General features: G+C 45.9%; 1 protein-coding gene across 1 annotated transcript in view; it reads left to right on the forward strand.

Moving 5' to 3' along the window:
- LOC147712454 (receptor-type tyrosine-protein phosphatase V-like) overlaps positions 1 to 25,971 on the forward strand; it is a 558,680-nt gene that overhangs the window by 97,592 nt on the left and 435,117 nt on the right. Inside the window, exons 10-12 of the mRNA XM_086923127.1 lie at positions 9,661 to 9,930; positions 13,293 to 13,562; positions 19,059 to 19,331. Of these exons, the coding sequence (XP_086779253.1) occupies positions 9,661 to 9,930; positions 13,293 to 13,562; positions 19,059 to 19,331 (813 nt within the window). The remainder of the gene's footprint in view (positions 1 to 9,660; positions 9,931 to 13,292; positions 13,563 to 19,058; positions 19,332 to 25,971) is intronic.

Consider the following 25,971-nt stretch of genomic DNA (forward strand, 5'->3'; position numbering starts at 1 on the left):
GGGTAGGACAGTGCATGGATGCTCATCTGAAGAGATGGATGCATGGGTGGAAAGAAGGGAAGATGGAAAAGTGAAAGGATGGATGGCTCGTGAATGTCGGAATGTAAGTATGGGATGACCAAAAGACAGCTGGATGGCATGGTAAAAGGATGGATGGATGATGAATGGGTTAAATTGAAGGTAGGGGACCAAAAGGCCAATCCACCATACTTCTCAAACGGCCTGCATCGAATTACACCTAAGAGATGAGGACCTAGTGCATAATCTATAGCTTTGGAGGCAAGAACATGTTCACCCTCTCCAACTGGCATCCAGATGAAATATAATCCCTTCAGCACATCCCAGCTGCGAGACCCTGAAAGGCACGGCAGCCTTTTGGGTTCTGATTCACCATTGGCTACTATTGATTGACTGGTGCATCAAGTTTTCCAAACCCACACGTCATCTCGTCACACAGGCAAGGTCGATCACTTCGCTTCCATAGCTAAGCAACATACAGACTTCTTGTTATTAACTTCACAGCCTCCTAACTATGATATCCCTGATCGATTACAGCCTAGTACTGGCACTCCACCTAAGGCAAGCCCAGAACTGCAAACAATTACTACAGGCCCGCAGCTGGGCTGTGAATTTGGGAGAAACCAATCTGTCTTCCTTGGCTCTGAAGAATTAACCTCCAAACTTCATATATTGTCATGGAACGTCGCTGCGATAAGCCCAAAGGAGGCATTGCCTCACTGGGTCCAACACATAGACCACTTTGATATCTGTATTTTGCAGGAAACTTGGGCTACTGCCCCTGTTTTTATTCCCGGATAAGTCACGTTCTGCTACCCAGCAGTCACAGCAGACCAGGAGGTCCGGCTGGGGGGCTGAGGATTTTGATTAAAATCGAGCTTCATTGCACCATCAGAGAGATCAAGTCTAAAAGCCCCAATATCCTAGTAGTTAATCTTAGGGGTAGGAATGGTATGGTGGTGGACCTCTTCAATGTCTATGCTCGAGGCACCAAGACGGGCTATAGCTCCCCAACTCTCCAAGCGCTGGAAGATTGTCTTGAGGAGAGAGTGTCCCAATCACCAGTAATAATAGCAGGAGAATTTAATGTCACCTTTGAACCCCTATACCCAGAAGATCTAGCCTGCTGTGACCAAGTGGATGAGTTTTGGCTCGCCCCCCTCTCGATCTACCACTGATCAAAAAATGGACTCGAGCAGCTTTGCAGCTTCAAGCCATAACTCTTGAGTATGGACGAAAGGCTGCAAATGGACGTACTAAGTCCGGTAAGATGGGGGCTAACACCGTCAACAGAACCACAAACACAAGCCGCATTGACTATATATTTGCTAGATGTCAGATTGTTCCCAGGAGTGATGGATATGTAGTCAGGACGACCACAGACAGCTACCATAATCTTCTTGAGCTTGTCATGGCATCAGCTTGGACCAAAAGCTTCCCCGATACACCACTCACAACTAAGGAGATATGCCCTCCAAACGATAATAGGTGACTCAATGGGCACGAGTAGGAATTGACATCACCAAGCTTGAAGATATTAAACCCTTGCATGCTTGTGACGGAACCGTTCCGTCACAAGCCTCGGGTGAGCTGTGCTTGTGACGGAACGGTTCCGTCACGGCCCGCTCGCCGCACCTGCGCGGCGTGAGCTTTTAATGGGCGGGCGGGTTCGTGACAGAACAGTTCCGTCACAAGCACAGCTCACCCACGAGCCGTGACGGAGCGGTTCCGTCACAAGCACAGAACCGTCGCGCGGCCGCCCCACCCCCTTAGCGCTGCGGCGGAATAGCCGCCGCAGCAAAGGGGTTAAGTATATACTCCTAGAGAGCACTGGCCAGCTATACAGCCTACTTGAGCAGCGAGAGGAGCTCATAAAGATCATGGACACCCATACACTTTTCTTTGAACAGCTAGCGTCTTATTTTAGAATGCCAAAACGGCCCCAGCATAAGTCGTCATCTGCCACCTCCTGGTTTAATCAAGAGTGCAAGAAATTAAGTTCAGAATTGGCTGTTGTGATTAGAGTGAACAATGTAGTGGATTTAAAAGTGGCAAGGAGATCCTACAAGATAGCTCTAATAAAAGCAAAAAGGGAATGGGTTGGGAACTGTTGGCTTCAGGACCGAGATGCCTGCCAGAAAAGACTCCCAGCAGTTTTGGCTGTTAGTTACTAGGGGAGATGTCAGACCACCCACCAACAACATTGCCATAGTCGCCTGATTTGATCACTTCTCTGCAGTATATACTGGATCAGGAGAGACGGCCATAGAAGGTTCCACCATCGACTGCACCACCCCCAAGCCCAATGATCTATTTTCCCTAGCTGACGTCACCCAAAGCATAAATTATATAGTCTGGAATAAAGCCCCAGGTCCCGACGGCGTACCCGGTGATGTCTTTCTCAACGATATTGCCAACTGGGCTAACAACATCTGAGTACTAGCAAACGGAATCGCCACAGGGGCCCCAATACTACCGTCATGGAAGGGAGTCGAGGTAATTCCGGTTTTCAAAAATAGTGACCGTTTACTGCATCCAACTGTAGGCCGATTAGCCTGATAGATGGTGCTTAGAAGGTCTTTTCCTGCACTTTGCTTACCAAGATCACAGTATGGATGGAGGAAAATAACACCCCCACAAATCATTCGAAGGAAAATTGCTGTTGGGGAGGATTTCACTGGAGAGAGTGGCCACATTTAACTATCTGGGCGTGACGCTCTTGGAGAAAATGGCCTGCAAGTACCATATCACGAAGCGATTCCTACAGCAGAAGAAAACCACTGGGGGTCTGATTATGGAGCATAGGGCTTCCCAAACTAGACAGATTGCAGGCTCGCTCCAGTTATGACCTTAAGGTGGTAGCCTCTGCCTTGTATGGGGCTGCACTCTGGGGGTTCTACAATTTAGAGGGCCTCCTAATTACTGAGAACAAGTTTTTAAGATGTCTTTGTTTTCTTCTCCAGAGTACTCTGGTCCTTCCATAAAGGCTAGACATGGGCAGAACATCTATAGTGGACAAAGCAAGGCTTCGCCCCATTCTGTTCTGGCTGCGCCTGAAAAAAAACTCCTGAGCTTATTCACTATGCATTGATTCTTGAAGAAGTCTGCAAACTTGCTTGTTTTTAAAAAAATTGGGTGGTACACCAAAGTCCAGACACTGCTTTCAGCAGGACTTTATAGGCCTGGGGAACCTGTGGGAAGCCTCTGATTCCAATTCATTGCCTAGGAGAGGACTGGTCAAGACTCAATACTGGAACTGGGGGGCCGGACAACTGCAAACCCATTCGTCTCGAGGCCGTCTCACACTTGATTTCTTGGAAATTAAGTTATCTGCATATGAGCAATATATGGAGGTTATCACGATCCCACATGATAGGAAACTTTACACCCAATTTAAGTTTGGCTCCATCCCAGTTAATTCCTTCACAGTGGCATGGCAGCGGCCTTCTGCCACAACAGTGTTGCCCAGTTTGCCCTGGTACTGAAAAGTCAATCAAACATTTTTTTTTTTGCTTGTCCAATGTATAAATCTCTGAGAATCAAATGGCTAGCCTTCGTCTGTAGGTTGTTAGCAACTCGATGCCAGCAAGAAGCACTACGCACTCCAAAATCCAATTCTAGGCCATTAATTGTTTGTGCAGTGGCTAAATTTCTGGGGAATGGTACGCAATAAAGAACAGATAAGGTACAAACACAGAACCTTACAGCGTCTTAGCTTGCTTTTAGATACATTTTAAGCTTCTTATTTTAGTATCCTGCTGATTTGTTTTATTAGCATTGTGATTACACAGTGGGTCTTTTGTGCAATCTAATTGGGGTTTCATCGAATTGAGACCACTTTTTTTTTTCTTTATCTTTCCTCCTACTTTTTTCAACTGCTGTTTTAAATCTCCAATTCTAGTCGGCGCAATTCGATTTGTCAATGGTTGCTGTGTACCCAATGAATTACCGTTATGCGCGCAACATCGAATCTGTGTACTGTATGCACTTGCACTTCCATGTGATCTAATCTGGAGTTTTAACGTCATTTTTATCCTCCTACTTTTTTAACTGCTATTTTACATTTTTACATTTAGCTGGCGCATTTTATTGGTCAGTTGTTGCTATGTTTACAACAAATTATCTAATGTATGTAACATGAATCCCTGTACTGCATGCATTTGCACTTTTATGGTCGTAAAGACTGAATTACGTTTTTTGACTGACTGACTGACTGACTGAAGTTAGGGGATGGAAGAATGAGAGGATGGATTCATGGATGGATGGAAGAGTGAAGGCATGTAAATGTATAGGCATTTATATAGCGCACTACTTACCCGTAGGGTCCCAAGGCGCTTCGACCGCTGCGAAACCCTTCCTGGCTTCCCTGAGAGATGGTCCCTTAATGGGTATCTCCAGGGTGAGACCAGGCATCCCCGGCGGTCTGGTGGGGCCGTTAGTGAAGATGAGGCAAGGTAATGCCCAGAGTTGCCGAGTGTGATCGCTGATCAGAGTGGGCACCGAGGCGAGAGAATTATCGAGTCCGCTGACCCTGGTCCAGAAACCTGCCGCGCCGGGAATCGAACCCTGGTCCCAGGCCGTCCTCTGCTCTCGGGTCTGCCGCCTCTAACCAGTGAGCCACACTACTTCACTACAGGCAACTGTTCTGGTGAGGGATCAGGTCACTTGCTGTGCTGTTTCAGTGCAGTTAGATGCTTAGTTCAAAGTGGTGGGTGCTCTTATAGTACACTTTAGGCAGGCGCAAGGGTGGATACATTTTTGTATATGTGCACAGAGACTCCCCAGATCTTGGATGCAGACTCTTCTTGCCAAAACCTCAAGGGTTGCTCTGAGTCCATGGTGTGTTTTAAGATGCCTGCAGTGTCAGGACAAGCAGAGTCTGGCCACAAAATGCATAGCACTTCTAAGACTGCCCCTTATCCCCAGAGGGTCATTTCATCATAAGAACATGGGCGTGGCTGTTCAACTAAGATACGCACATCCCTCAATAAAGTGGTTGCTGTATATCAGCGCCACCCTGAAATGCTCACAGTTGAAGTCATGTGACACATTCGGATCCACAAGGTGGGACATGCTTAGCTGCAGGTAGTGAAGCTACAATTTTATGCGGTGTGCCGACAATAATAGCTTCTCACTGATCATGGTGGCTGTATCCAGGGGTAGCAGGCGGGGCTCTTGGCATGCCCTTGTTACCAGGATTATGAAACCAGTGACAGCAACAGTCAATGGTTGTTAGAGCCCCGTTTGTTTTCTATAGTTTTCAAACCCTGTCAACCCTCTAACTCGGTTGCAAATAGGGGGCATGTTAGACCTGGCACCATTGGCGTGGGTTTCCCTTCCATTTTTTCTGTTGCCTCATGTGTTTTTCTGGTGTTAGATGCTTTGGGCACTGTGCCACTGCTGTCCAGTGCCGCAGTGTGAGTGCTCCCTACTGTAAATTGATGTATTGATTAGTGGTTCCATGATTGGATATTTGGTTTACTTGTCAGACCCTAGTACAGTGCACTGAGTGTGCCCAGGGCGTGCAAATCCAAATGCAGCTAGTAGGCTTGCAGCACTGGTTGTGCCACCAACAGAAGCAGCCTTGTTAAATGTGTCTAAGGTCTGCCATTACAGAGCCTGCGTGCAGTCTGGTACTGTCATGCTGACTGGGCAAGTGCACCCACTTGCCAGTCCCTCAACCTTCCCAGTGGTTGCCTGGCTGCCTAGAGAGGAGAAAGGACTTTGTGGATTTTACCTTTGCTTTTCAACTTGTGCTAAAAAGATCTCCAAGGGCTTGGAAGAGAGCTTGCCCCCTGACCGAAGTCCCAGGACCAGTGGACTTCATCAGCATTTGTGTATTGCTACTGTTCCAGTGGCTACAGAGGCAGGGAGCTGTGAGCGACTCTCACGACCGGCCCGGTGTCCTGTTTGCACCGCACTGAGCAACGTCCGCCTCGAACAACGCAAGCTCTGCGCTCACCGACTCCGTCTCGACGCCATCAACGAGCCGTAGCCTGCACCGCGACTGGAAGGACACCGCAACGTGCAATGCCTCGCTACACCGAATCAAACTGGTCTGACCAACACGGTCACTGCTGCTGACTTCGAATCCTGTGACCGCACCGGAGTTGGGCACACTTTGCGACGCACCGCCCGACTCGCACCGCTGTCCGGACGGACCGACGCCAGCGACCGAACTACAGCTCAAACGCCGCACCGTAAAGCTGGAAGCACCGCAACGAGCAACGTCCGCCCCGAACAACGCAAGCTCTGAGCTCACCGATGCCATCAACGAGCCGTAGCCTGCACCGCGACGTAAGGGACACCGTGACCTGCAACGTTTTCTTTTCCTGCACCGCGACAATCCCTGGAACCGGCTCGCACATCCGTGCCAGCCGCCCCAAGGAAAAGGTACTGTGTTTGAGTCTGTCGACATTTGAGTGGCCCCGGACCGCCGCAGTCCACTGGATTTGTTAGACTCTGTGTTCTTTCAGCACGCTGTAGCCGGACAGGGCTACCATCTTGCACAGAACTTTGATTTACACCGTTTTAACTAAAACTCTTGAAATTTGATAGCACTGTGGATTTTTTTTGTCGTTTATTGGTCTTGTGGTATCTCTATTTAAAGTATAACTTATTTTTACAAAACCTTGTGTGGTGTCCATTTGTAGTGTTGTCACTGAGTTACTGTATGTGGTTACAAATGCTTAACTTACATTGCCTGTGAACTAGCCTTGACTGCTCACGCCACGCCACCTAGAGGGTGATCAGGGGTTATTTTAAGAGGGTAATGCCCTTGCCCTAACTGGAGGAGATGCCCTGCTTGGCACAAGTACCTACCTTTGCCAACCAGAGACCCCTAATTCTAACAGCGCAAGTATATAGAAAACGAGTTGTCTCCTCTGTGATGTTGCGTTAGGAGCCAAAGGTTGCGTGATGTCGCATTTGTAGGTCCGGACATTTTGGTGAATTGACATTCCTACTCCGTACCTTAGTTGTCCCTCTTCTCACTTAAGAGGGGGCAGCAGTGATGCTGAGCTGAGTAGCTTCACTGTGCTGCTGACCACTGAGCTGCCCGTCCTCCCTGTAGAAGAGCGTGGCAGACCAGGCCGGCACGCCGCTGAGCTTTCTGTCTGCTGGACTTACCCCCCCTGTACCAGGGCAGGAGGGCCGAAGAGGGCACAGGCTCCAGTGTTTCTGAGAGCGATGTAGGTGGCTATCCTATATTCACTGCAGTTTTCACCATGGACACCTTTAGAATGGTAGGAAACTGATGGCAGTGGCGGCTCCTCCACCGCGGCGGAGGAGCGTCGCCCTCCCTGCCAGCAGCCATAAAACGAAAAATAAAACCATAGCAAACCTATATTTATTATCGTTTTATTTCTCTCCCTAGCATCGAATAGGGGGCAGGGGCCATGGAGATGACGGGCAGAAGGGGAGTTGTAGGTGCACGGGTTGTCATTGCGCATGAGGATTTTACCAGCCATCTTAGGCCGGTCAAACCCTCATGCGCACTGAAGCTCTCTACAGCTGCGTTGCTCGGTTGAAGAGACCAGCAGGCACAGGCTCCCAGTCTCCCAGGGAGCGCAAATCATCAGCGCTTAGGCCAATCCTGACGCAGCTTTCATGCCGCGTCAGGATTGGCCCAGGGGATTCTGGGAGCCTGTACCTGCAGTGCATGTGACGGAGCCAGAGAGGAGAGTTGGAGCGTCGCAGCGTTGAACAGGTAAGGTATTTTGTTAATTTATTTATTTTTTGCTCGTCCCTTTCCCTCCCCTCTTCCTCCGCCCCGCCACTTTGCCCAGAAACCGGCTGGCCTGGGGATTTTACAGGAAAGGCCCCTGAGCCTTTCCACCACTGAAACAGCTCACCTCCTGTAGAAAGATCATCATCATTCCCAAATGGGCAGAAAGCTTGCTCTGGTTTGCTTTGCTCTTACTGTGCTTACCGTCAATAACATTGAACCATTGAGTTGGGTAATAATACATCTTATCCAGTGCCAAGGAAGTCATCTGGGTAGGTTTACTATCAAAATGTAATCAGTCAATTACTTATTATTAGAATCTTTAGAAAAGTTAAACTGTAGCGTACATTGTATATGTTATCGCTGCTATTATTTTTGTTATTATTCTTATTGATATGATAAATTATAATAGGTTCTCATCGGTTTTAGTATTGCGTCTGCGATTGAGTTGTGTAATCCATCCTCAATTCAAACATTTTCTTGTTTACAGGCTCCGAATACCTTAGTTGTATTCATTGTTTTATCTGTAAAATAGTAAGTGTTGGGGTCCAAAGTACTGCTCAGAAGCCCACAGTCAGCGCGAATAAATGTCAGCATGCTAAATGCCAAAATTGTGTATCCTGAGTTCACCACCGACTTCTTTAATCCAGTGGTAGACACTGCCTGTCCCTTTATCTCACTTCCTCAGGCTTCCGGTTTATCTCTTTGTGTTGGTTTTACCCAGCAGTGGCCCGACCGCATGGGTGCAGGGGACCCCCCCCCCCCCACCACCTTTATCCCCGACCACAAGAGTGTGTGCCAAGCTGAGCAAAGGTCAGCCTGACGGTCACTTTTCTTGTGCAGGTCAGGCAGCCAGCACCTAGACATGCGCTAAATAGGCAGGCTCCTGGCTGCCACAGCGGAACTTTACCAGGCTGAGAATTGCACAACCCTGTGGGTAAAAGTGACTCAAGGCCCCCCCCTCATGATGAGGGGGAGCGTCACTGATAGCCTTGGACCTGGGCATCTCCGGTTGAAGCCCAACCTGAAGTGCCTAGGGCTGAATGTCAATCGGTGGCACCTCATCACAGAGTAGGGTGGGGACAGCAGTCTCACTGTCCCCATCCCACTCTCTGACGAGTGAGGGATTGCTATCTTCCCTCATTGACTGACTGACATGAGGGAAGGCAGCAGCCCAACCCTCCTGGGACATTCAAGGCTTCCCTCCCCAGGAACTGCAGTACAAGGAAGTTTGATGTTATTGAATATTTGGTGCATGCGTGCATGTATGTATGAATTTATTGCGAGTGAGTGTTGTGAATGGGTATATATGTCCACGTTTATGAATGCATGGGTGTGAGTGTGTACGCCTGTGGTTGTGTCCCACCCACCCACCTTCCTGTTGAAATTACTGGCCACCACTGATTTCTTCTTTTCTTTCCTCTTTCTGGTTTTCACTTTCTTGCTCTCGTAAATATTTAATATGGAAAAATGAGTGCCGGTCCTCAAAAATGTGTGCTTGTCCCCTCTATCACCGACCACCGGCTCAAATTAAGCACTTGGTGAATTCTGGTTAGTTTGAGTATTTTTTAGTTTGAAGCAATGTGGCCTTGTTCTTCTATTTTTCTACCTCTTCACTTATTGAGTTGCTGCAAACTCAACACACTCAACTAATACTTTGTGCTTTTGGCAGAAAGAAGAGTAGTTATACTGCTTCATTACGAATTCACTCTCCATAAATGTTTACACTTATCTACACAGTGCAATGGTATCTACAAACCTAGTGCTGAAATTATTTGAGCATTTATTTGTTTTTGCATGTTGTGCTTCTTGTAATGGTCCCTGCCTGTGCATACAATTCCACTGAAATTTGCATCATCATTACAATTGTGAACCTCCCTGGACTTCTTCCAATTAGATGTTGCTTTTCATCTTAGATCCTTTGGCTCCTCATAACGTCAGTCTGAGAAGCACCATCAACCCTCAAGAGCTGTCTGCCTCCTGGAGCGAGCCACCTGGTGGTGCAGAGGGTTACAAGCTTGTGCTGTACCATGTCAAGTCCGCCACAGTCGCAAGGAACGAGTCCCTTGGTGAAGGCCTCACCACGTATCATTTCCATGACTTGGATCCAGGAAGCGAATACATGCTGGACATTGCCACGTTTTCCGGGCCATACCACAACAGCACCAGTGTGAGCGAGTGGACACGTAAGCAAAGGGTCTTGGGCCTTCTACGTGAATAGTGTTGATGTTATTTGCTTTGGTCATGGACTTTAGTTCAGGTCGACCAGCAGAGGCTGGTCTGTTGATGCTATTGTATACATAACACTAGGTTGTACTGTAGTTGTCTTTCCAAAATGTTTTTGTCTTGAGTGACAAAAGGGTTCCATTATGGCCAATCTTTGGCCAAAATGGCAACATTTTGGTTTCATGTGCAAGAGGAGAATGTGACAATTTACCAGGGTAGATGGGTCCGTGCTACTGAGTCTAGTGGGGGTTGATGTTGTTCAGGTGTGGAGTTTTATTAAGCTAGAAGAGCTATTTGACAACAGGAGGGTAAGCTGTCTTTTCCATATGATATGTGTTATCTATTGTCCCTTATCCTTTCCTCTACCTCTTCAATATCGTATATTAGGTAGATGTGCTGCATTTAAGGGCACTGCCAGGAACGTTGGTGCGGTTCAGAGTGAAAACAAATTGAGGGGCCCTGACCCAGAGAACCTGGTTTAGGTCCCAGCTTGACCAAACTGTGTGGCCCTGGACAATGGCTTTTCTACGAATATGCTTCCTTTACTGTGGTCATCAGATCTGAGAGCACCGTGATACAATTCAGTTTAGGATGTGCACTGTACAAGAACCTTGTATTATATGGCTTACTAGACCGGAATGGCACTCCGTTTATAACATCAATGGCCATCTTTAGGAGGCACAAGACAACAGACTTGTCTCTTGGGTCACAAATAAAATCGACATCATATCAGAAGGGGTGAATAATGTGTCCCCCATTCAGTGATAGAATTTCACAATGTGTAATCAGGAAACATGTTTTCAATCCTGGCTTTCCAGCTAGACCAAAGAGTGTGACCCCAGGCAATTACTTTTCTTCACTGTGCCTCCTTTTCCATGATCATCATGTTTGAGAACACCTTGAAATAAATCAGTTTAAGATGCACACTGTACAAAAATATCATGTGTATATGGTTTAGTAGACAATAATGTTGCTCCATCTATAACAATAAAGCTCATGTAGGAGGTACAAGACAACTGACTTGCCTCTTGAGTCCCTAATAAAAGTGTCAGGACAGAAGGAATGTAGTTTACTGATTCTAATAGATGCCATTCAGTGCAGTGATATACTTTTATGTGGTAAAGTGAAACAATCCAAAATCCATTTTTCTTTAATGTAATATGTTGTACCCCAGCTGTAAATAAAGTTGCAGCCAGAGACACTTGCAGCAGGGCAGGTGGCAGTGGACAAGCTAAGAGGTGTTCTCCCCAGCGTCTGCAGCACAGCTCTTCCAGACAAGATGCACCACAGGTGGGGCTACAGAGAATCATGGGTCCCATCTACCATAGCCTCTCTCACACTGGCCTTTGTACTGATAACGAGGCAGGAGATATTTGGGTGTTGGGCATGTGGTTTCAAAGCCTAGGTTTGTGCGCTGCCTACTCCCAGTCACCTATGAGTGCGATGACTTGTCAAGTGGGCACAGCCTGTTTCATAGCGCGGGCTATGATTACTGTGACTCGTGCTGTAAAAATGGCGACAACTTTGTACATAGCATGCTGCATTGGACCTCTTCAAAGGGCGAACCCATTGAAAGCTGCACCTTCTGCCCCTGACCCTTCTGGGGATGCTGGGCCCACAGAGACACGCCCTGCTGGTAGTACCTCACACTGCATCCCAGTCTTGCTCAGTCCCAGAATGCTCTGATTATCAAGAATGGGGGGTGGGTTGTTATACCTAAATAAATGCATTCTGTCAAACCTCGCATGTGCTTTGACGAGTCATGGTTGGCATGGTAACAATGCTATGATTGCCATTAGGTGTTTTATGGTTGGCATATAATTATTTCTACCGAGCAGGCAGAGGAGGTATCCTGCCTCCTCACTTGTGCCTCCAGTGAGCCTCTTCTCAGCGCTCAACCTGTGCTTCTGGGCACTGGAGGTTCAGCTCTCACTGTCTGCTCATGGGCGTGTCTCCATTGTGCCGGCAGAAGTTCATTGGATGTCAAAGGGATGCTCTTCCCACACCAGCCCTGAGATAAACATACTATTTACGGAAGCAGGGGTCTCTAATTTTGTGTGTAGGAAATCACAAGCGCACACAGAAATAGTCTGTTAAGTTAAATGATAGTTGCCAGTTGCCAGTTGCCAGTTGCCGTGTAGATTGCCACCCTTGGGCTCAGTTAGCCATATTCTACCCTCTAATCTAAATTGCTGAGCTCTCCTCTCAAGTACATTTTTATGAATCAAAAAACTCGCACCTTCCGAGGTTAAGTATCTTGGGAACAAGGGTTTTCATAGGGTCAGCGAGAAAGATCCGTGCTTAATTTATGGAGTGCATTGTGTTGTATATTCTTCCTTGGTTCAATATGTCTACTTGGTGTCTGTATTCCTTTCTTAGTGTTCCTACCTTCTCTATCTCCCACAGTACCTAAGTGTGTTCTATCTGGTGCGTGAGGATTCCAACCTTGGCAGTTGGTCTGGTCAGCTGTGGGGTTTTACTGCTCTGCTGTCTTATTCTATGTAACTTAATAAATCCATCTTAATTACCTGAAGACGTGTCCTGCTGCCTACCTAACCTATTTACAAAATTTTGGCGACGAGGATGGGATGCGGCGAGGATCCCATCCTCGTCGCCAAAATGTTGTAAGTAGATTAGGTAGGCAGCAAGACACGTCTTCAGTTATTAAGATAGATTTATTAAGTTACAAGATAAGATAAGACAGCAGAGCAGTAAAACCTCAAAGCTGACCAGACCAACTGTCAATGCTGGAATCCCCACACACCAGATAGAACACTCTTAGGTTAGAAGATAGAAACACTAAGAAAGGACTACAGACACCAAGTAGCCATATTGAAGAAAGAATAAATATACAACACATTGGCCTTCAGATACACCTTTCCCTAAAATCTAAATCAATCCAGGCAGTGTTAGGAAACCTCACATTTTAAAGGACATTGTAAAATCTAAATATTGTGCAGACAAACAGAAGGTCTGTCGCAATCTCAGTTCTTAGTGCACCATACAGGTGAACGTGATGAATCCCGGCTGAGTCACCTAGGCTGTTCATCCTTCCAGGGTAGATTCAACCTGTATCATTAGCTGAGACCATTGTTACATTTGTCATTTGCATTGCTGCAAAGTTCTGTAAAACCGTGGTAGCAGAACAGTATCATAAAAACAAATAACTATCCTCCCCGTAGGAAACGACTGCCGTTTGTTGGTGCATACATCGACATGCTGATGTATGGCTTCCAAGAGAGGCAGAGCAGGGGGCAAGGAACCCATTTCTCCCTCTCTTAGTATCGCATCCATTCACAGACCCTTTTTTTCCTCTGACTAGGTCCTTTGCCTCCTTCGAAAGTGACACTGCACAATCCCGGTTCCAGTTCAAGTCTGGTTGCAGCCTGGGACAACGCCTTCGGAACTGCCTGGTTCTACCTCAACCTGCACAACATGGCCTCACAAGCAGTGACCCAGGCTGTCTCAGCCGAGCGTGGTGTCCATGAGCACACATTTCAAGATCTGACCCCCGGAACCCAGTACTGCCTTGTGATCACCGCTGTATCTGGACCCTATGGGACACATGAACTAAACGCGACTGATTGGACATGTGAGTAGTACATTGTCCTTTGGTAGAGGACATGGGTGAGGGAATGGGATCGCATGTGAATTAGACTGTGGCTTATTGTTTTTTAGATTAAACAAGGGTTTTCAGTCTTTTACCGTTTGTGGACAGTATAGTGATTGTGAAATCGCGAGCACCAGAATGAATGCAGGCTGACAGAAAAGTGATTCCACCGATCACCCGTGCACCTGTTGGTAGAGTTACCCTTAGATGATTTGGAATATCTTTTTTTTTTATTTGTTTGAGCAAAATAGATGACGGATGATGGGTGTGCCCTCCGTCGGGCTGCAAACCGAAATCAGCCCTGGCAAACATGATTAAACCATCTCTGTACTGCAGGAAGCCAAGCTCAGATGGGGCATTCGGGGCATGCATGGTTGGATCGTGACAGCCCATATAGCTCTGTAATCAGCCATGTCTTCAGCCTGCTAGGAATATTCCAGAGTGCGGCAGAAGGGCAAGTTGGCCCTGGATTCTACCAAAACCATATGACAAGCCCAGCTCACCCATCACTTCTACCACTTCCTCCTCCTGGGACTATCTTAGTTGGAACTAAATTCCCAGACAAAGGCGGGTCCCTGGGCTGTAAAGCGACTTCCATCCATGCCTATAGGTTGGAATCATGGAATCGGGATGAAGAGAAGAATGGCTATGGGGTGAGATCTCTTAGTGATTGTGGGCGTGGGAGTAGGGACGACCGTGACACCAGGTATAGGATTCAAAGATGGTTTTATTTTAATGGTTCTCAGGGGCTTTGACATAAACGTCTTTCGGTTTCTCAAGGTCAGTCTCTCTCGGGCAAAGGCACTTGGGTCCGTGGCGGTGGTCTTCTCCCGTCTCTCGTTGGGGTTTGGTGGGTCTTTACTCCGGATACTGCCGGCCCCGTTACATGGAAGAGACCAACAAAGAGGGAGGCCGTTAGGTCAAAGACCTCTAGGGGAGGTGCACCAGGGGGACCGGGGAATGTGAGGGGGAACCCAGTGACACTTGCTCGCTCTATGTACAGTGCTCCATGAATGAAAGAAAGGGGAGGGTTTGAAGTGAGGAACCGGGGAGGGAAAAGGTAACGGAAGGGTAGGGAAATCGCAGAGGGAAGGGACAAACCGGGATATGTACACTTTTTACACTCGAGCACTCCGGCTCCCCACCCAGGCCGCCCAACGCCGCCGTACCTGTGACAGCCACACTCCTCCCTCGGGAGTGTGGCACGGCGGTTCACGGGGTCGTTGGCCTCCTGGCTTTCCTCTGGTCTCGGTCCCTCCGTCTTCTCCGCGCTGTTCCTTCGGGTTCTCTCTTTCCTCGTCTCCTCCGCTTCCTCCGCTCTCCTCTGTACCGCTTCCTTCCGCCTTCTCCTCCTCCGGGGTGATCACACACCCTGTGTACAGTACTTCCTGTTTTTTAGCCAATCCGGTCGCTCTGACGTCCTTCGGGGGCGGTCCTTCCTCCTCAGACGCGAACGCCCAATTAAAGGAGCCGCTCTCGTCTTCCTCGTCGTACGGTCCGGTCAGACCGTCCTTCCATTCTTTAGTCTGTGAAGAAGGTGGAGATGTAAGGTCAGCAGGGCAAGGACTCCACCATTCACGAAGGGTACGTCTCCCTACTTTGTTACAGTGATTAAGCAGAAACATTTAATTTTGAAAAGGAGCATGTGCATAAGGCTCCTTGCGCTATGCATTGTCCCTTGATCTAAACTCTTTGGTGTACTGGACACCAGTTCAAGACAGCTGGTACAAGAGACCGAAGTTCAGATCAGATACACTTGCCGAGGCACCTCACAGTCTTGATCTTCACATGCTGGAGCCTATTGAGGACATTTGTTGGTAGAATTAGGTACAAGTTACTGGTGTAGCCTAGTCGTAACTGAATCAATACCTGTGTAGATTACATCCTATGTAGAGAGATGCACTAGGTAGTACAACAATATTTTTCATACTGAATATTTTTTATCCAAGCAACCTTAGATGGAAACAAACCTCAATTGTTACATTTCCTAGTCCCATTGCCTGAGGTGTGCCTCGATCATTTGTGTAAATGTAGAACAGACAAACTGTATAATCAGGATTGTAAGAGGGAACTGGTATATGTTAAAGATCAATAGCGAAAGAGAAGATACTTGAAGTATCCCGCAGTTTTGCAGTACATGATCTGAATTTTTGTTGTTACTATATGCCCTTTGAAACGATTTAACCGAACACAATGTGGTTCCTTCTATGTCTGACTTGGTATATGACTGCATCAGGATACTGAGTTTGGCATTGTTGAACACTGCCAAGAGCTGTACTAGGCCATGGTCTTCGATGTCCTCTTCGTCAGACATGCACCTAGAAATGAGCGATCAGACTCGATTCCCCACTATATCCTCCTGACAGGTTGATAGGCGTTTAACTTGATTGTACCTTTTCCTTTGAATTACCATAGCCATTTTCACCAGCTTGGATCGGTACCATAATTCAGAAACGGAAAAAGAGGTGCTTGTATCTGTATCATCAAAAGCTACTGAAGTTTTCTCCAGAGCAGAGGTAATTTTACCGAGACCACACCAGTTGATAGAGACATGTATACCCTTATTTAGCAGTAGGATCAATATGGCACTCTTCGAGACTACCTTTTAAAATATATATATATTTCAATGAATTTTAATTGTTTTTACAACATAAACATAAAACATAAAAACATATAACCATCACGCCATGCCAAAATTTTCCAGGCCACATATCATCTAAGCAAGAGAAATGCCTGTTGGCATTTACCGGATGTTCCTTTTAGTGTAAAAGAAGGAGACAAACTTTACAATATCATGAGTTGATCAGTGAGGACCCTTCAGACAATGATGGTGCAATGGAGGGATTTACAAGCCTGGCCTTCGCCCTCAGCTCTCTTTGGATCTTAAGCGCGGCTGCTCCCTCCCCACAGAGTGGTTCGGAAGGATCAACTGTATTACTAAATGGTGTCAAACAGCTGCTTGGTGAGCTGGCAGAGGTCCTGTCACTTGGAGTACAATATTATTTTAGTTTTTTGCTGATAAGGATGAGGTATTTTTACACTTGCTCAAAGGGAAAACATAAATGGACTTCCAATCATGCTCTAAAGGCATTTAACAGGTTTCCTTCAGAAGTAGCGTTGTATACTCTTCTACCTTCCCTTTCGTATAAGCCTCGATGTGGGTCCGATAGCCTGGAACAAGCCGGTCCAAATAGAGGTAAATGGGATGTTCTTCACTGTCACATAGAAGGCAGGGCATATTCAGCAGTGAGTGGGGTCCTGGCGTGGTAGTCACTGAGCATAATACAAATATCATAAGAAGAAATATAATCCACCCAAGAAGGGTTGGAAGGGTGGTAGAGGCTGGAAGAGACTGAGGGGTACAAGGGACACCTGTGCTCATGTCCGAATGGCACCTTATGTCTGTATGCCACATCATATATGGCACACAATTAGTGCGTCTCTCCATGGCAGGTTTGTACCTGTGACTAAATCTGTAATGATCCAAAAAGCAGGCTTAAGTGTTTCTTTTACCCCTGCCCCCTTTTTCGTGATGGGACTACAAGGCCCTCATTAGGGGTTGGGGCATTTCATTTGAAGCAGCAACTCATGGTGAACATTCCAAGTGTGTCCACGCCTGGAATGATCTAATCTGAAAACTTCAGACTATATCATTCTGGGGGCATTGGGCCTGCCAATTTTGCTGCATAACCGGGACTGTTGGCAGTGGCATTGGCCACTATTGGCCACCGCCTGATTTAATCTGGAGGCAGCAGACAATGTTCCCACAGGACAGACTCAAGCGTGCCCTACGCCTTCTGCCTTGACCCCACGTGCGACCAGCACTCCCACTTTTTTTCACTGAAATTGGGAATAGCTGCCCTGTAACTCTGGGTCCGAGGAGTTATTCTCCATTTCCAGGGAGAAACCACTCCTACTGGCGAGACTTTGTTGCAGAGATGCCAGTTGCTGGCATAGATCCTGACCCCCGCTTTCACGGCACCAAAGTCGTGTCAATTTATAATGTGTATGAAATTGCTTGGAAGAGGCTTCAAGGGAAGAGTCACTTATATGCTGCGCAGGGCGGGCGACAGTAAAAATCTGATTCTACGAGTATGAACCCAGTTCCACCGGTCACTTAATCTCTAAAAACTCCAGAGTCACTCCAAAAACCCAAAGAGGGCGACAGTGGCTGACCTCAAAGGATAGAGTTGACTGGGCTGTGCATCTCTCGACAGATTGTCTGGATTTGCCTCGGTTAGAGACATGATGTGTACAGTGTTTGGGAAGGCTCTTCTGACAACTCAAAATGAATGGAGCTTGTTTTCTGCTAATTACATTTCAGAGCTGTGTCCTGCATGCAGTAACTTAGGGATGGAATTCATCGATGTCATGGTACTTATGCAGACATTGAACTCCCATTTGGAGGCAGTAAGTGAGTGAGAGTTAAAGGAATAGCCAGAGGTCGAGGCCTCCACAGAGAAGATATAGAAAGCAAGAATGGATCTGAGGTCACTATGTCAGAGGAGACACAGCAGGGGAGTGAATGGTCCATTGTATGCCCAGCGTGGAATCCCTCTTACTTAGATTGCATCCTGTGAGAAGGGACAGTGCAGCAATTGTGTGAATGTTGCCAAGACATCATTTGGCTGAATACAAAGTTATTAAAGACATGGCTTGAGGCTTTTTCACAATTCGATATTTCAAATTCCTTCACTTGAAAGGCCTGGGAAAAATCTGAAGCAGCAGAAAGTACATTTGCATCGAGAGCTGAAAGGTGTTGGCCCTTTTTCATCTTATGGAATTAGATCGACATACTTTCGTCAACATCAAGCAACCAGGCACAGGCCATACCTGAGGTGACTGAGAAGGGAAAAAAGTGGAAATGTGTTGTGGGCCCAGTTAGTGGAAATATGACTGTGGCGAGTGGTCTAGCATCTGAGATTTTTGTGCAATTTATGATTATTCAGCAATCTGCTCTCCGTTTTTGGTTGGGTGGCTGATTTAGTGTAACCAGGGCCACTGGAAATGTGCGGCAGGAGAGTGCCAAATTATACTTTAGGGCTAACTAAATTATGCAGCAGCAAAAGGCAAATAATGCGGCATGGTGCAGCATATTTCATTCATTTGTAATTTTTACACATAGTAATACTGTCTAGCCAATGATGTGGCACACTCGTACTAGTTTAAAATCCAAATACAGAAATAAGCAACCTAAAATATGTTCAGTTAGACTTTGCGATGATGACCCATGTCACCACTTTTTTAGTAACTTTGGATCCATTTGAGCTAGAATTTTTTTTTTCTTAAAATCTTCATCGTATGTAGTAGATAGTGGATTATATGGTAAATGTGGCAAATCTATTATTAGGCGAAAAAACGCAATGGCTGCAGAATCTCATAATTCCAATAAACCTGGGCATAACCTAGAAGATTCTTGGGTATTCTCGCGCATGATCTAGTAAAGTAAGTCTTTAAAACCTGTGTTTAACTTTGCAGACCCTTTGGCACCTTCCAACATAAGCCTTAAGAGTTCTTGGAACGCCACAAGTTTACAAGCAGTATGGACGAAAGCGGCCGGAGAGCGGCAGTCCTATGAGGTGATCCTTTACAGTGCAGAGAGTGGTGTACTAGACAAAAATGTGTCCATTGGAGGAAATGTGACTGACGTAGAAGTAGAAGGACTAAAACCTGGAACTCAGTACACCGTCCGAGTGGCAGCTGTTGCAGGACCCTACAAATCAACCTCTGACGAGGCAGCAGCCTGGACATGTAAGTAGTAAAAAAGCTCTGCGATTAAATAGCATTTATTGGGTAATTTTTCTATGAGCGCTGCACTTATCTGCTGTTTAAAACAGAGTGTTTACCCCAACAACCAGATCTCATATCATTGCGACACCAGCCAGTGTGCAAGGAAGATGGTCACCTAGTGTTTGTTGTGCAAGAGTTGTGGTTCAAGGATAAAAGGAGTCCAGGTTTAAAAAAACAAGGAATTGGCAAAACCATTAGGACCGGTTTTAAAATGGCAGCGCAAGGAAACAGCATTTGTGCATGCCTGTGTTTGCATGCAATAGCACATGACTTTTGCCTGCTAGCAATAGTACATTAAAGCCAGGTCAATGGCGCATTAAGACTGGGCATGGCTCTTGTCTGTTCATACATCACTGAATCCTCCCAGACCCTTTTACATTGAAGAATCCGCACATACAGACCAAACGGCATACAATCGTACATGCACACACTAAGACAACACAGACATGGGCAGGCATGAAGCTAGAGGGCACACCAAAGAACACCAACTTGGGCACACCCATACTGTGAGGTTACGGCATTAGAGACAAGGCTTGGGGCACTAAGGCTGTAAGGACACTTACAGCTATAGTTAAAGCGTGTTTTAAAGTGTATAAATATTTTTTTAAGAATATTAAGTGGGTGGTTTTATAGAAACCACAATATTTGCTTGCTGTGTTATAACTGCCAGGATGCTTACATTTGCCATTCCTGGGTTTTCAACGTGTGTATGTCTGGTATTTCAGTGCAACAGGTATGAGATTTTAAGTGCAAGCAGAACATCACGGCTAAGTTCATGCACGTTTATGTGACATGAGTTTTAAAAATCACCCCTTTAAATACTCTGGAAACCTTTGAACCACTCCTGAACAGTCCACAAGTTCTTGAACTACTTCCTCTGTTCCTTTTTCACTCAGAATACCAACCATGAGGTGTGTATCCTTAGAAATAACATTCAGTAAAGGCCAGCAGTTGGTTCCCAGCAGGGTGCACATAACATTAACATAGACTGATACCTGTTAGCTCAATAACCCATTAGAAAAAAGCATTTGCAATGCAATAGGTCTCGCAGTTACGCAAGTTTAAGCTATTTGCATTGTAAATGACATTGCCCTTTATTTATGTTTTTAAAACGAAAACAAAAATAAAAGGCATTGTTATTTGCAATGTCAATAGCTCAAACTCGTGTAAATGCGAGACCTATTGCTCTATACCCACCATGAGTTTTTGATGGAAACCCGCTAAATACGTAGATGCTGCATTGCTTTAGTTGTTGATCACAACAATATAACTTCCTGCTATGACCCCCTTGCACCCAATGCATCATTGAGTAACTTTCTGTCCTGTAAGAATATGCTGCTCAAGCTCTTGCCGGTGCGCACAGTGAAAAACTTTTAGAAATATGTTTTGCTGACAGTCTGGTAATGGCGGGCTGCCCCCTGAGGCTTGAATGTCCTTTGGTAATTTGTATAGGCAGTCCTACCAAATCCCATCATCCTATGCATCTAGGTCCATTGAAGCAAATCATGTTGGATTATGCTCGTCCTAGAAAGAGCTTCCAACTTAGCCACTGGATGCTTTGCATAGAGTCACACCTTGTGAATGATGGGAAACAGTCAGTCCATATCAACACCGTGTGTCATTGGTTCTCCAACAATTCTGGCCCTCGTATGCTACGGCTTGGGCATGAAAGGAACACTGTTCCCTACTCAGTGCTGTGCTCTCTGTTCCCGAAAAACCTCTTCTGTAACTCACTGAGGGATTACTTATAACTGGGAAATGTGCGTGAGCAGCATTCTGGTGACCAATCGTTAGTGACAACGCTACTCTGAAATACGATTGTGACCATTCATGCTTGCAATTCAGCACTCTTGGACGTGTAAAATGTGTTTAGGCGACCTAGGGAGAGCCCTTGCGACACTACCAGATTACTGGAATACTTTAATGAAGCACTGTTGATTGTCCAACCAATTAAACTGGCTTATTGAAACTACTGGTGCCTCACTACTGTGACTGCACCCAAAATGCTACCTAATCCATGCTTCCTTGAGTGGCTCAGCTGTGCATATGCACTGCAGAAATTCACTGACACTGCATTATACTTGGCTCCGGGTGGCAACTATTACATGCTCACTGGCCCTCGGCAAGGGCGCTCCTACTTGTCTGTGAGTTGGCCGCCCTCACAGGTCTGCATGAGTGTCTCTTATACCCTCTGTTCCGAGACCATCACTAGATTGTTTGTCTGGCACAACCCATCCCACTCGATGTAACTCTCTCCAAGTCAGAACAATCATGGAGTAAACAAATAGAAAAAAAATGCCTGGCCACTCTTTTTTCTATTTCTTTACTTTTGCAGCAATCTCGGCACCTGTGCTTTACTTTTTACGATGTTAAAGTAAAGCACGGGTGCCGCGATTGCTGCATATGTAAAGAAATAGAAAAAAATCTATTTCTTTACTTTTTCACACAATCGCAGCACCCATGCTTTAGCTTAAAATGGCTAAAGGTAAAGCGCGTGTGCCGTCAACATAAAAAAAGTAAATAATTAGAAAAACAAACGCGCCCGCCAAACTGAAAGCGACCGTGCTGCAAATATAAATAACTTCTCGACTTTGCGCAAGGGCAGCCACTTGTTTATATTTGCATGATGCTTTCACTTTAGCGCAATGCAAAAATAAACACACGGCCGCCCTTGCCAAAGGCGACAGAAAAAACATAGTGCCTACTGACTAATGAAGGAGACCGCGTAACGCGGCAGGTAAACGATCCAATCCAGATGGGAGTTCCTAAACGGAGACAGTGCTGTAACAAAGAAGCTTCATTGTAAATCAAAAGCCAGCATTTGCCATAAACAATGATGGCAGCCAAAAAACAAGATGGGCGGCGGTTCAACTCCACTTCTAAAACCTACCCTACTACAATATGCCTTGCAGAACGAGTAGCGCATGCGCCCTGCAACGCTAGGTCTGCTAGACCTAAAAATGCACCCAGAGTTGCAGGTGTGACTAAGGCGTCAACCTTGCTCTTAAAACAGAGAAACAGCAAGTATGGTATGTTTTTCCAAAATTGCTGTCTTCATTTCCCACAGTTTCAATCGTCAAACCCAATATTGAAAAATATTGTATTCGAAAGACACCTCCGGTGATTTTTCCTTTCCCCACAGCCCTCCACAGAATCAGAATTTGCAAGAACCGTGTTCTGTGGCCTACGCCTCTACTTCAATGTTGTATGTTGCCTTCTTAAATATCTTTCCTCTTCACATCTTATTTTATCTGCGTGGTTGGTGCAACTTATGACTCTTAACACCTCCGAGTAATGTTCGCATCACTAAAGTTTTTTTTTACCTTATCCCTCTCTCCATCTTGTTTTCCTCGACCTCTCCTACTCTCCCCCAAGTTTTCCTCCTCCACACTCACAGGGAACCTGCGGGCTCTCGCCTAAAGCCTTTTGAGAAACAAAATGCAGTGAACTACGTCAGATGAGGTTTATTTAGGTTTGTGTGCAGACAGACCCCAGTCAGCCTTCTGTATAGGGTGGAACCCATTTTATTGCTGTCAGGAACTCCCAACTTGGGGATACTGGAGGACGTCCTGGTCTGGCCATGACATACTCCTGTCACGCGCTGCGACAGCGGCTCTGACCTCCCACTGAAACCACCATCCACATCCAGACGCGCAGAGCATGCTGAGCTGTCACTCTCTTATCAGGGTGAAGGCTTGGATTTCCTCCGAGTTGTGGGTCATTTGATGTAACACTGTGCAGTTAGGCACACAGTCAACCATGGTGCAACAGCATTACCTCCAGACGCCATCTTTGAGCTGTGACCATGGTAGGACGATGCTGATACAGGGAGGCAGAGGTCTTCAGTGGTGTAGAGAGCATCTCACCAGCTTTAGGGTGCGTGTCATGGATTCTGCCTGCCAGACCTACTGTGACTCTGACCTCTGACCTCACAGACCCCACAGTGCTCTGAGAAAGCAGCATGACAGGTCTCTCAAGGAGGCAGGCATCCAACAGTGGCAGCAGAAATCAGAGTGCCTGCCAGAAGAAGAAAGTAAACCTCAGATCAAGTCCGTATTCTAGGCACACTCGGGGGCAGGACCATCAGCACATGACCCCACACACTCTCCCTGTTGGTTGCCTGTGACAACTAGAGGCAGAGAGTGGGACACAGGTAAAGTGGTTAAGGCTGCAAAGAACGGATAATGAAGACACTGTCTGCTCAAGGTGCTGATTGCATTAGCATTCTGTGCATCTTGTGTTAATTCAAGCAATTTCCCGAGTGTTAGTCTAGCCCCACATGAGGGACACTTGGCAGGGGTGCTCTGTAATCCTAAATACAAGGAAGATCAGGAAATGAACACAAAAATGAAACACATGTCTACATAAGAATGCTCCAGTGTAAGCAGCAGGGGGCTTTTTACTCCTTTTTGCAGGGCGGCACAACACACATTTATAAAACAGCAACACAGTTTCGCCAAAACCCTGAAGTCCCTTGAGGCAATTGCAGTATATATAGATATAATGCATGCATAGAAACAGGCTTGTTTGAATTGTGCTCAGTTGCATAGTGCTAAATGCACACAGCTGATTTCACACATACGTGTAGTATTACTCTATTTGTAAAAAAAAAAAAAAAAAAATAGGTATCCTACAGTCCACCACATGCCAGCTTATCTTGTTTATGGAGTGCAGAATATGTGATACTTCTCAGAGAAAGGAACGTGGTACACATAGTGTGACTCACAGCCCAGGAGAACACCATAAACTGCAGTTCCAACCTCGAGAGCCTTAATGCGGTTTGGCTCTCCTGGCGTCTGGGTGTGCATGAAAATTGCCCAATGCCCTCTATGAGCGGAGGAAGGGTTGTGTTGGCCTAATGGCAGCCTGTGGGTAGTGGATTGGCGGAAGGAAGTGTGCAGCCTCACAGCGAGTGTGGAGCACAAGCTGAGATGTATAATCGTCCCTCAGGTATCACAATGGACAGCAAGAGGATATACTCCGATCCAATAACATTATGCAAGACAGAAATATCCTTCTGGTCTGAACTAAGATGTGATTGGACAATACACTAGCTTCATGCCAATTGCTGAAAGAGGATGGTAAAAAAAATATTGGTTGAAAAGGGCAGACCCAATTCCTACTACAAGTATATTTTAGGCAAAAGGTCTGTTGCTGTGCTGTCAACCCAGACATATTGACGGCTCCTCCGTTCAAAAAGATCTATGCAAAAGCATGGATTAACAAAGAACAAATCTTATGCTCCTATCAATCAAGCTATGGTGAAGTATTTACACATATAAAGAGAAGAAGCAGTATTACCCACATAAAATCAATATTGTGTTAAATCATTTTTGTAAAAGATCAATGTCATAATATCCCAGGTGATGTCAAAGAAATATGAGGATAGGCGCTGGGTTGTCATAAAACCAATAGTTTCAGTGGCAACTAAATTATTATTGCTAGGGGAATGATATACAATGTGAAGTCTTGTTGTCACTAGAAGGGTGTTACCGCTGCTTCCTCACTGTCAACATAGGTAAGTAGGTATTAATTGCACATGGGCAGTAATCCTGGAAAATGATGGCTGTAATATCTTCAGTTTACCAATTTTGAATAAGTGGAGAATATTGCATCATTTTGGTAGACAAGTGGTGTGGGGGAGGGAGAAAACGCAGTTCACTTGAGCATCAAGATATTTGACATGGTCAATCAACTGCCCAATTGGATATTGAAAAATATTAGTTTATAAGGGTGTTTCTAATGTGGAATTAGTATGGTTGCTTGTTAAATGTTTTCCATACGGTCAGGTCATACTGATCTGATATTTTCATTCAAGTAAATCTTAATCTGTTGATGGTTGGAATAGCGAGAGAAGTCATAACTGTCTACATTCAGAGTGTTGTTCCCATTGTCTTACTTGGCTTACTCAAATATAGTTCACCGTTTTTGCAGAGCAAAAGTAAACATGGTCAGTCCTGTGGGGGTCATTTAAAATCCAAATTAGCATATTTCACAGAGGTACTGATGGGATTATAGAGTCCAAGGGAGGGAGGGAAGGCCTGGTTTTAGATCTGCAGCAGAGGGAAGGAGACTGTTTGATGGGGAGTGTTCAGCATGCAAAGGGAGAAGGGTTGGTGGTGTTATCATTTGAGTGATGGGGTTAGCTTGTGATTTGTATTGTGCAGTGGTAACAGAGGAACTGAAAGTCAGTCAGGTGCTTGGTCTGCAGAAAATGCAGAAGCCTGTCGTAAGGTGGAGCGAACATGAGGCTGAGCAGCAAAGTGTGAAGGGTAAAATGCAATAGGATCCGCCTGAAGTGGACCTCCTAAGAGTCCTGGGCCCTGTTAAAACACAACAGACATTAATGGAGGTATCTTTTCCAAATAATCATACAGAATTAATGATTTAATATATAGTCCTTTTAAGGAACAAAAGCATGCTTCTTGACAAACAGTAATAGTATCCCACTATATGCCTTACTGCATTTTAATAATGTAAACATTGAACATGATAAGAATGAATGTATGCTCAATGCTCTGGAGATCACACTGTGCGTGATAAATGGATGGTTTATAACTCATTATTTGAGAAGGATGCCTCTATGGGCACAATTGCATGG

This window comes from Lissotriton vulgaris, chromosome 5 (genome assembly GCF_964263255.1).
Source record: "Lissotriton vulgaris chromosome 5, aLisVul1.2, whole genome shotgun sequence".
In the NCBI taxonomy this organism is placed as follows: domain Eukaryota; kingdom Metazoa; phylum Chordata; class Amphibia; order Caudata; family Salamandridae; genus Lissotriton; species Lissotriton vulgaris.